This window comes from Rhinolophus sinicus, chromosome 18 (assembly GCF_057876585.1).
Source record: "Rhinolophus sinicus isolate RSI-liver-muscle chromosome 18, RSI-T2T, whole genome shotgun sequence".
NCBI lineage: Eukaryota > Metazoa > Chordata > Mammalia > Chiroptera > Rhinolophidae > Rhinolophus > Rhinolophus sinicus.
The window spans coordinates 75425874-75438433 of record NC_142518.1 but is presented as its reverse complement, the minus strand read 5'-3'; the positions used below and the strand labels follow the sequence as shown (position 1 = coordinate 75438433).

Genomic DNA, 12560 nt, shown 5'->3' with positions numbered 1-12560 from the left:
ACAAAACAAGAGGAATAACACAACTTGCTACTGCAGTGCAGAAATTAATGCACAGCATAAATGGGGATAATTTGTGTCAACAAAAACACAAAAGGGGAAAGAGTAAAGAGCTGAACTGGCAGAAGGGAACGGAGAAAGTAAGCATGATGAAGAAAATGTAATACTCTAAATATGAAACTTTCTTTTACATAAACTTAATGGTAACCACTCAAAAAAAAAAAATCCACACCTGAAATATACAACATAAAAAATAAAGAAACAGGGTAAAATCATAGAATACCACCACAGTGAAAAAATAGACAGCAACAAAAAGGTAAAAAACAATGGAGACACAGTGCCACCAGAAAACCAAATATAGAATGATAGGAAATCCTCATATATCAATAATCCCCCTAAATGCAAATGGACTGAACTCACCAATAAAAAGACACAGAGTAGCAGATTAGATAAAAAACTAAACCCAACCATATGCAGCCTCCAAGTGACACATCTCAGCTACAAGGACAAATATAGACTCAAAGTGAAAGGGTGGAAATTGATACGCAAAGCAAATGGTATTCAGAGAAAATCAGGTGAGCTACACTGATTGGTATCAGATGAAACAGACTTCAGGATGAAAAAGGTAACAAGAGACAAACATGGACATTTCATAATGATAAAGGGGACTATACCACAAGAAGACATAACAGCTATAAATATTTATTCCCCCAATCAGGGAGCATTGAAATATACAAAGCAACCACGAACATAACTAAAAAAAAGAATTGATCAAAACACAATTATAGTAAGGGACCTAAACACATCATTGACAACTATGGATAGATCATCCAAACAGAAAATAAATAAAGAAATACAAGCCCTAAATGACACATTAGGTGAACTGGACATAATAGACATTTATAGAGTACTTCCTCCTAGAATATCAGATTATACATTCTTTTCCAGTGTATACGGAATATTCTCAAGGATAGACCATTTATTGGGACATAAAACTAGCCTCATCAAATTTAAGAAGATTGAAATCATACCAACCATATTCTCTGATCACAAGGCTTTGAAATTGGATATCAACTGCAAAAAGAAAGTGGGAAAAACCATGAAAATGTGGAGATTAAACAACATACATTTAAAGAACAACAGGGTCAAAGAAGAAATAAGAGGAGAGATCAAAAGATACATAGAAACAAATGAGAATGAAAATACATCCTACCAAAATTTTTGGGATGCAGCGAAACCAGTTTTAAGAGGGAAATTTATATCATTACAGGCCTATCTCAAGAAACAAGAGAGGGGCCTGCCCGGTGGATCAGGCGGTTAGAGCTCCATGCTCCTAACTCTGAAGGCTGCCAGTCTGATTCCCACATGGACCAGTGGGCTCTCAACCACAAGGTTCCCAGTTCAGTTCCTCGAGTACCGCAAAGGATGGTGGGATGCGCCCCCTGCAACTAGTAACGGCAACTGGACCTGGAGCTGAGCTGCACCCTCCACAACTAAGACTGAAATGACAACAGCTTGACTTGGAAAAAAGCCCTGGAAGTACACACTGTTCCCCAATAGAGTCCTGTTCCCCCTCCCCAATAAAAAAAAGAAAAAGAAACAAGAGAAATCCCAGATTAATAACCTCACATTACACCTTAAAGAATTAGAAAGAGAAAAACAAACGAAACCCAAAATCAGCAGAAGGAAGGATATAGTAAATATCAGAACAGAATTAAATGAAATAGAGGAAAAAAGGAACACAGAAAAAATTAAGGCGAAAAAGAGCTGGTTCTTTGAAAAGTCCAATAAAATTGACAAACCCTTAGCTAGATTCACTAAGATAAAAGAAGAAAAAACACAAATAAACAAAATCAGGAATGGAAGAGGGGACATCACCACGGATGCTCCAGAAACACAAAGGATCATCCAAGAATTCTGTGAAGGACTATATGCCACCAAATTCAATAACCTAGAAGAAATGGACAAGTTCTTAGAAACATATACATTTCCTAGGCTGAATCTAAATTGAAAAATTTAGAAAATCTAAATTGACAAATAAACAGTAAGGAAATTGAATCAGTCATCCCAAACCTGCCCAAAAGCAAAAGTCCAGGACAAGATGGCTTCACTAGAGAATTCCACCAAACATTCAAAGAGGATCTAATACCTGTCCTACTCAAACTCTTGAAAAAACTAGAAGAGGAGAAAATATTCCCTAACTCATTTTATGAGGTCAACATCACCCTGATAACAAAACCTGGTAAGGACAACACAAAAAAGGAAATTATAGACCAATATCTATGTGAATACAGATGCAAAAATCCTTTAAAAATTCTAGCAAATCAAGGGCAACAATGCATTGAAAAAGTCATACATCATAAAAAACCTAGGAATAAACAAAACCAAACATGTGAAAGACCTATGTGCTGAAAATTATAAGACATTTTTGAAAGAAACTGAACAAGACACAAAGAAATGGAAAGATATTCCGTGCTCATGGATTGGAAGAATCAACATAGTTAAAATGGCCATATTACCCAAAGCAATATACAGATTTAACGCAATCCCCATCAAAATCCCAATGACATTTTTTAGATAAATAGAACAAAAAAATCATCAGATTTGTTTGGAACTACAAAAGACCCCGAATAGCCAAAGCAATCTTAAGAAAAAGAACAATACTGGAGGTATCACACTCCCTGACTTTAGCTTGTACTACAGGGCAATAATAATCAAAACAGCCTGGTGTTGGCAGAAAAACAGACATATAGACCAATGGAATAGAATTGAGAACCCAGAAATAAAACCACATAAATATGGACAGATCATTTTTGACAAAGAAGCTAAAAACATACAATGGAGGAAAGACAGCGTCTTCAATAAATGGTGCTGGGAAAATTGGATAGCCACATGCAAAAGAATGAAACTAGACTGCTATCTGTCACCATGTATCAAAATTAATTCAAAATGGATCAAAGACTTAAGCATAAGACCTGACACAATAAACTGCATAGAAGAAAACATAGGTACTAAACTTATGGACCTTGGGTTCAAAGAGCATTTTATGAACTTGACTCCAAAGGCAATGGAAGTAAAAGCTCAAATAAACTAATCAGACTATATGAAACTTAAAAGCTTCTGCACAGCAAAAGAAACCATCAACAAAATAAAGAGGCCACCAACTGAATGGGAGAAGATTTTTGCAAACAGTGCCACTGATAAAGGGCTAATATCCAAAATATACAAGGAACTCATGCAACTCAACAACAAAAAACAAACAACCCAATTGAAAAATGGGCAGAGGACCTGAAGAGACATTTCTCCAAAGAGGACATACACATGGCAAATAGACATATGAAAAAATGCTCAACATCACTAATCACCAGAGAAATGCAGATAAAAACCACAATGAGATATCACCTCACCCCAGTCAGAATGGGTATCAACAAGACAAACAGTGACAAGTGTTGGAGAGGCTGTGGAGAAAAAGGAACCCTCATACATTGTTGGTGGGAATGCAGACTGGTGCAGCCGTTACGGAAGGCAGTGTGGAGGTTCCTCAAAAACTTACGAATAGAATTGCTGAGATATGACCCAGCAATCCCTCTCCTGGGTATCTACCCAAAAAATCTGAAAAAGGTTTATACATAAAGACATGTGTGCTCCAATATTCATTGCAGCTTTGTTTACGGTGGCCAAGACATGGAAACAACCAAAATGTCCTTCGATAGATGAATGGATAAAGAAGTTGTGGTATATATACACAATGGAATACTATTTGGCGTTAAGACAAGATGATATAGGAACATTTGTGACAACATGGGTGGATCTTGAGAGTGTAATGCTGAGCGAAATAAGTCAGACAGGAAAAGCAGAGAACCATGTGATTTCACTGATATGTGGTATATAAACCAAAAACAACAAAAGAACAAGACAAACAAATGAGAAACAAAAACTGATAGACACAGAGAATAGTTTAGTGGTTACCAGAGGGTAAGTGGGGTGGGGGTGGGAGATGAGGGTAAGGGGGATCAAATACATGGTGATGGAAGGAGAACTGACTCTGGGTGGTGAACACACCATAGGATTTATAGATGATGTAATACAGAATTGCACCCCTGAAAACTATGTAATTTTACTAACAATTGTCACCCCAATAAATTTAAAAAAAAAAAGTCATACATCACAACCAAGTGGGGCTCATCCCAGGGGCACAACGATGGTTCAACATATGCAAATTGATCAATGTGATACACCACCTAAACAAAATAAAGGACAAAAATCATATGATTATATCAATAAATGTGGAAAAAGTGTTTGACAAGACACAACATCCATTTATGATTAAAACACTTAATAAAATGGGTATAGAAGGAAAATATCTTAACGTAATAAATGCCACACATGACAGTCCCTCAGCTAACATCATAATTAATCGTGAAAAACTCAAACCCTTTGCTCTACGTTCAGGACCACAACACAGCTGTCCAATGTCGCCTCTGCTTTTCACCATAGTACTGGAAGTCCTACCCAGAGCAATCAGGCGAGAGCAAGGAATAAAAGGCATCCACATAGGGAATAAAGAAGTTAAACTGTCAGTTTTTGCAGATGTCATGATGCTATATATAGAAAATCCTAAAGACACCACAAAAAAAGCTATTAAAAACTAAAAACGAATACAGTAAAGTTCCTGGGTACAAAATCAATGTGCAAATGTCCACTGCATTCCTATATACTAACAAGGAAACCTGACAAAAAGAAATAAAAAAAGCAATTCCTCTTGCAATTGAAACAAAAAGAATAAAATACCTGGGAATAAACTTAACCAGAGATGTGAAAGACCTGTACAATGAAAATTACAAGACATTTGCAAAGAAATTGAAAAAGACACAAAGAAATGGAAAGACATTCCATGCTCACAGATTGGAAGCATCAACACTGTTAAAATGGCCATATTACCCAAAGCAATATACAAATTTAATGCAATCCCCATCAAAATCCCAATGGCGTTTTCTAAAGAAATAGAACAAAAAATCATCAGATTTGTTTGGAACCACAAAAGACCCCGAATAGCCAAAGCAATCCTAAGAAAAAAGAACAATGCTGGAGGTAACACACTCTCTGACTTTAGCTTGTACTACAGGGCAACAATAAAACAGCATGGTATTGGCAGAAAAACAGACACATAGACCAATTGAATAGAACTGAGAACCCAGAAAGAAAACCACACAAATATGGACAATTTTTGACAAAGAAGCAAAAAACATGCAATGGAGAAAAAACAGCCTCTTCAATAAATGGTGCTGGCAGAATTAGAAATCTACGTGCAAAAGAATGAAACTGGACTGCTATATGTCACCATGTACCGAAATTAATTCAAAATGAATCAAAGACTTAAGCATAAGATCTGAAACAATAAACTGCATAGAAGAAAAGACAGGTGTTAAACTTATGGACCTTGGGTTCAATGAGTATTTTATGAATTTGACTCCAAAGGCAAGGGAAGTAAAAGCTAAAATAAATCAATGGGACTATATCAAACTTAGACAAATATTTTAAAACAACTGACTGAGAAATGCTCAAAGAACTAAAGGAACAAATGGAGAAAAATCAAGTAAATGACATATGAACAAAATGGAAATATAAATAAAGAGACAAAATAATCTAAAACGAAGCCAAAAAGAAACTCTAGAACTGAAAAGCCCAATAACAGAAATTTTAAAAATTCACTAGAGGAATTCAAAGGCAGATCTGAGTAGGCAGCAGAAACAGTCAGTGAACTTCAAGATAGAACAATTGAAAGAGACTGAGAAACAGATAGAAAATATTGAGGGGAAAGTGAATAGAGCCAAAGGGACCTGTGTGACACCTTTAAAAGTACCAACATATGCATTGTAGGAGTCCCAGAGAAAGGAGAGAGAGTTTATTTGAAAAAAGAATGACCAAAAACTTCCCAAATTTGATGGAAGACATGAATATAAACATACAAGAAATGTAATGAATCCCAAGTATGATGAACTCAGAGATCTACACTGCAATACATTATAATCAAATTATTGAAAGCTAAAGAGAAAGTTCTTGAAACAGCAAGAGAGAAGTAAGTCATCACATACAAATAAGTCATCACATACAAATAAGATTATCAGCATATTTCTCATCAGAAACTTTGGAGGCCAGAGGCAGTGGGCTGATACATTCAAAGTGCTTAAAGAAAAGAAAAAGTCAACCAAGAATTTCATATCCAGCAAAACTGTCCTTCAAGATTGAGAGAAAAATTAAGATATTTCCAGAAAACAAAAACTGAGGAGTTTGTTAACAACTCGATCTGCCCTACAAGAAACGCTAAAGGGAGTCCTGCAGGCAGAAATGAAAGGATACTAGAAAGGAACACAAAACCATATGAATAAAGATATCAGTAATAAGAAATACATGGGCAATTATAAAACCTAGTATTACTGTAACATAGTTTGTAACTCCTTGTTTTCTACATGATTTAAGAGATTAACACATTTTTTTATCAGTTTCACATGGGGATGGGGGAGAAGAGATGAACACATTTTGAAAAACACAATTATTAATCTAAAACCTAGTATTATTGTAACTTTGGTTTGTAACTCCACATTTTGTTTTTTACGTAATTTAAGAGACTAATGCATTTAAAAATGATTATTTTAAATTTGGGGGCACACAATATATAAAGATATAATTTTGTAACATTAACAACTGAAAGGGGTGGAAATGAAACTGTAAATGAGCAGTTTTTGCATGTTATTGAAATTAAGCTAATACAAATTCAAAGGAAATAGTTATAGAATATACACAAAAGTAAATGATAATTAAGTTGTTACACTACAAGAACATCAACAAACACAAAAGAGAGTAATGCAGGAAACGAGGGACAAAAAAGTTATAAAGCATATAGAAAACATGTAGCAAACTGACAGAAGTCCTTTCTTTTTAGTACTTTAAATGTAAATGGATTAATTTCTCCAATTGGAAGACAAAGATTAGCGGAATGGATTAAAAAAAATAAACATGATCCATCTATCTAACTATGTCCTGTCTACATCAGACCCACATGAGATCCAAAGACACAAATAGGTTGAAAGTAAAAGGATGGAGAAAGATATTCCACGCAAATGGTAACCAAAAGAGAGCAGGAATGGGTATAGTAATATCAGACAAAATAGACTATACAGGCATACCTTGAAGATACTGTGTATTCAGTTCCAGACCACCACAATAAAGCAAATATCACAATAAATTGAGTCACATGAATTTTTTGCTTTCCCAGTGCATATAAAAATGTTTACACTATACTGTAGTCTTTTAACTGTGCAATAGCATCTAAAAACTGTACATACCTTAATTTAAAAATACTTTATGGCTAACAAATACTAATCATCATCTAAGTCTTCAATGAGTTCATAATTTTTTGCTGGTGGAGGGTATTACCTCAGTGTTCACCATTTCTGACTGATCAGGTGGTGGTAGCTGAAGGTTGGACTGGCTGTGGCAATTTCTTTTAAAAACACAAAAATGAAGTATACCACATCAATTGACAATTCCCTTTACAAATAATTTATCTGGAGTACGTGATGCTGTTTGATAGCATTTTACTTTCAGTAGTACTTCGGTCAAAATTGAAGTCAATCCTCTCAAACCCTGCTACTGTTTTATCAACTAAGTTTACATAATATTTTAAATCCTTTGTTGTCATTTCAACAATCTTCACAGCATCTTCATCAGGAGTAGATTCAGCCTCAAGAAACCACTTTCTTTGCTCACATCCTTAAGGAGCAACTCTTCATCTGTTAAAGTTTTATCATAACATTGAAGCAATTCAGTCACATGTTCAGGCTCCACTTCTAATTCTACTTCTCTTGCTATTTCCACCACATCTGCAGTTACTTCCTCCACTGAAGTCTTGAACCCCTCAAATTCATCCATGAGGTTGTCAACTTCTTCCAAATTCCTGTTAATGCTAATATTTTTACCTCTTTCCATGAGTCATGAATGTTCTTAATAGCATTTAGAATTGTGAATCCTTTCAAGAAGGGTATCAATTGGTTTTGCCTAGATCCATCAGAGAAATCACAATGTGTGGTATTTATACCTTTAAAATGTATTTCTAGACATCACCAAAATGGCGGTGTGAGGTGAGCCTCTGTAAATCTCCCCCGGAATTTACAACTAATCCAACAACTATAACTCCACAAAGGACTCCCTGCACAGCAGACAGGCAAGATGAAGAGGCCCACTACTGAATTCACCTAAAGGTGGGCGAATCACAGGAGCGGGGGAGGAGGGAAGGAAGAAGTGCAGAGACGGAGGAGCGCAGGTGCAGGCGAAGGACGCAGACCTAGCTCAGTGCTCCCAGCTCACTGCATCCTGGAACTACCGAAGCAATGGGAGAGGGAAGAACTCGGACTGCTAGGGCTCCGCTTATGGCCCACAGGGCTGAGGGGGTAGCATATAACACGGCTGAATCCAACGCTCATGGCAGAGACCTCGGAGAAAAGACTGAGGGAAGAAGGCTGAAAACGGTGGTTTAAGCCCTCACTGCAGAGCAGAAAATGGAAGCCTTAGGCACTGAGACTAGCCACCCCCTCCCTACCCTCCCAGAGCTCGCCCTGCCCCCACCTGCCCGGTGCTAGAAGCGGAACAGTACCAGTGTCAGATCAAAAGAAGAGAATATTTGTTGTTCTGAGAATTGTGGACCGCAGACAGAGATTCGCAGCTCAACTAGTTCCGGCAAAGGGGAGGGAGCTGTGGAAGCAGGACCGGCTGTGGTGGTGGTCGACACCATTGCTCTGGGCCACCTCTCACAACTCACCCAGCCCCTGGCCCCACCTATCTGGGCGGATCCGTGCAAGAGTAAACAGAACTGCTTAAACATACAGGTGCAGGAAGAGCTTTGGAACATCAAAAGTTCTCCACATACCCACATGGACTCTGCGCCCTGTGACCCAGGCGAAATATTAACAGAGGAGAAGCCCGTCTCCCAGGGAATCCCCCCCCCCCACTGTGTGAAAAGCTGGAAGAGTGCAGAGAAAACACATCATGACCTTGTGAGAGAGGAAAAAAGGCTGCAGTCGGAGAGAAAATAAAACCTTCTACCAACAAGTGCTGGAAAACAAAAGAAAGACCTCTTCCTATCAACCTGTTGCAGAAGCCACTCCTGTAGATGACTAGGAAGAGAAACAATAAATGAGTAATTGCCATGAATAACCAAGTCAACAAGACAGCTCAGAAAGAAAGTGAACAGTCTCCAGAAAAGGAACTTAAAGATATGGAAATATGTGACTTAAATGACAGAGCATTCAAGATTGCAGTTCTGAAAAAACTCAATGAGATGCAAGAAAACACAGAAAGGCAGTTTAATGAACTCAGAAACACAATCAAAGAACTGTTGAGCATTTTACGAAAGAGACTGAAATTTTAAAAAAGAACCAAATAGAATTTCTGGAGATTAAGAACTCAATAGAAGAAATTAAGAATGAAATAGCCAGCTTAAGTAGTAGAGTTGACCAGACGGAGGAAAGAATCGGTGACATCGAAGATAGAAACCTGGAAATTACACAGATGGAAGAAGAAAGAGACTTGAGACTTGAAAGAAATGAAGAACTCTACAAGAACTTTCTGACTCCGTCAGAAAGAGCAATATAAGAATAATGGGCATACCAGAAGGAGAAGAAAAACAGAAGGGAACAGAGAATATATTTAAACAAATTGTTGATGAGGACTTCCCAAACTTGTGGACAGAACTGGACCCTCGAATCCAAGAAGCAAATAGAACACCTAATTACCTCAATCCCAACAGGCCTTCTCCAAGGCACATTGCATTGAAGCTGTCTAAAATCAACGACAAGGAAAGAATCCTCAAGGCAGCCAGGGAAAAGAAGACGGTAACCTACAAAGGAAAGCCCATTAGATTACCATCAGATTTTTCAGCAGAAGCTCTACAAGCCAGGAGGGAGTGGAACCAAATATTCAAACTATTGAAACAGAGAAATTATGAGCCAAGAATAATATATCCAGCAAAGATATCCTTTAGATATGAAGGAGGAATAAACACCTTTCCAGACTTACAGAAGCCGAGGGAATTTTCTAATACATGACCTGCACTACAAGAAATACTAAAGGAGGCCATTCGACGACCATCAACAGGGACAATTTGTGGCAACCAAAACATAAAAAGGGGGAGAGTAAAGGCCTGAACCAGAGTATGGGAATGGAGAAAGTAAGCGTGCTGAAGAAAATGGAATACTCTAAATATCAAACTTTCTTTTACCCTTAAACTTAAGGGTAACCACTCAAAAAAACACACACAGATCTGAAATATATAGTGTAACAAAAGAAGAAACAGAGGGAAACATCATAGAATACCACCACACAGAAATAATAGACAACAACAGAAAGGCAAAGAAACAATGGAGACACAGCCTTACCAGAAAACTAAAAATAGAATGACAGGAAATCCTCACATATCAATAATCACCCTAATTTGTAAATGGACTGAACTCACCAATAAAAAGTCACAGAGTAGCAGATTGGATAAAAAAACTAAACCCATTCGTATCGTTTGTGTGTTCAGTAGAGTAGCACTTTTAATTTCCTTCAACGTTTCCTTTGCATTCACAACTTGACAGTTTGGCGTAAGAGGCCTAGCTTTCAGCATTATCTTTGCCCTCCTCACTAAACTTAACCATTTCTATCTAGCTTTTCATTTAAAGTGAGATATACAACACTTCCTTTCACTTGAACACTTAATGTCCATTGTAGGGTTATTAATTGGCCTAATTTCAAAATTGTTGTGTCTCAGGGAATAAGGAGACCCAAGGGGAGGACTTTAAGATGGAGAAACAGCCAGTGCATGGAGAAGTCAGAACACGCACAACATTTATCGATTCAGTTATCTGTTTCATTTGGGTGTTCATGGAGCCCCAAAACAATTACAAAGTAACATCAATGATCACTGATCACAGATCAACATAACAAATATAACAATAAAGAAAAAGTTTGAAATATTGCGAGAATTACCAAAATGTGACACAGAGATATGAAGTGAGCAAATGTTGTTGGGAAAATGGCACTGATAGACTTGCTTGACACAGGGTTGCCACAAACTTTCAATGTAAAAACACCATAACTATGAAGTGCAATAAAATTAGGTATGTCTGTAAATAAAAAAAAGTTTACAAGAGACAAAGGACATTATGTACTAATAAAAGGTTTAATACAGCAAGAAAATATACCAATTATAAACATTTACAGATCTAATAACAGACCATCAAAATATGGAGATCAGCAAAACTGACAGAATTTAAGGGAGGAATAGACAATAATAGTTGGAGGCTTCAATACTCCACTCTCAATGATAAAACAGCCTCACAGAATAAAAGCAAGTAAGTAGAAGACTTACTCGACAAAATAAACTATCTAGATCTAACAGACATAAATAGAAAACTCTACCCAACAACAACAGAATTCACACTCGTCTCAAGTGCACAAGGGATATTTTCCAGGATAGATCAACCCTATGTTAGGCCACAAATTAAGTCTCAATGGATTTTAAAAGATAGATATACAAAGTATCACCTTTATCCACAACAGGATGAAGTTAGAAATCAATAACCGAAGTAAAATGGGGAAATTCACAAATTTGTGAAAACTAACACTCTTAAACAAAGAAGAAATCACAAGGGAAATTAGACAATGAAATGTAAATCAAAATCACAAGATACTATCTCACACCATTAGAATGGCTACTATTTCAAAACAGAAAATAAATGTTGACAAAGATACAGAGAAATTGGAACGCTTGTACACTGTTGGTGGGACTGTAAAATGGTACAGCTGCTATGTAAAACAGTGTGACAGTTCTTCAAAAAATTAAAAATAGAATTACCATATGGTCCAGCAATTCCACTTCTGGGTGTATACCCAAAACAATTGAAAGCAAGGTCTCTAAAAGATACTTGTACACCCATGTCCATAGCAGCATTATTCACAATAGCTGAAATATGGAAGCCACCCGAGTGTCCATTGGTGGATGAATGGATAAGCAAAATGTGGTACACACACACATACACACACACACACACGAATATTATTCTGCCTTAAAAAGGAAATACTTACACATACTACAACATGGATGAACTTGAGGACATCATTCTAAGTGAAATACGCCAGTCACAAAAGACAAATACTGTATGATTACACTTATATGAGGTACCCACATAGAGTAGTAAAAATCATAGAAACAGAAAGTAGAAAAGTGGTTGCCAGGGGCTGGAGTGAGGGGGAATTGGGATTTAGTGTTTAATGGATACAGAATTTCAATTTTTAGAAGATGAAAGAAGTTCTGGAGATGAATGGTGGTGATGGTTGCAAAACAATGTGAATGTACCACTAAACTGTACACTTGAAAATGGTTAAGATGTTATATTTTGTGTTAAGTTATTTTACCATAATAAAAAATGGGGTAAAATCTCATAGAACTGTACAACAAAAAAAAGTCCAATTTTATTGTATGATAATTAAATAAAATTCAAAAACATTCACAGGAAGCAAAGAAC

General features: G+C 36.8%; 1 protein-coding gene across 14 annotated transcripts in view; it reads right to left on the bottom strand.

The window, feature by feature from the left end:
• The window catches only part of TMEM164 (transmembrane protein 164), a 201627-nt gene that overhangs the window by 88524 nt on the left and 100543 nt on the right, over positions 1–12560 (bottom strand). For 2 of the 14 annotated variants that reach the window (XM_074323804.2, XM_074323803.2), the window contains exon 3: positions 4162–4238. The exons of the other annotated variants lie outside the window; for them this stretch is intronic. In XM_074323804.2, coding sequence (XP_074179905.1) covers positions 4162–4238 — 77 coding nt within the window. The remainder of the gene's footprint in view (positions 1–4161; positions 4239–12560) is intronic. 14 annotated transcript variants of the gene reach the window in all.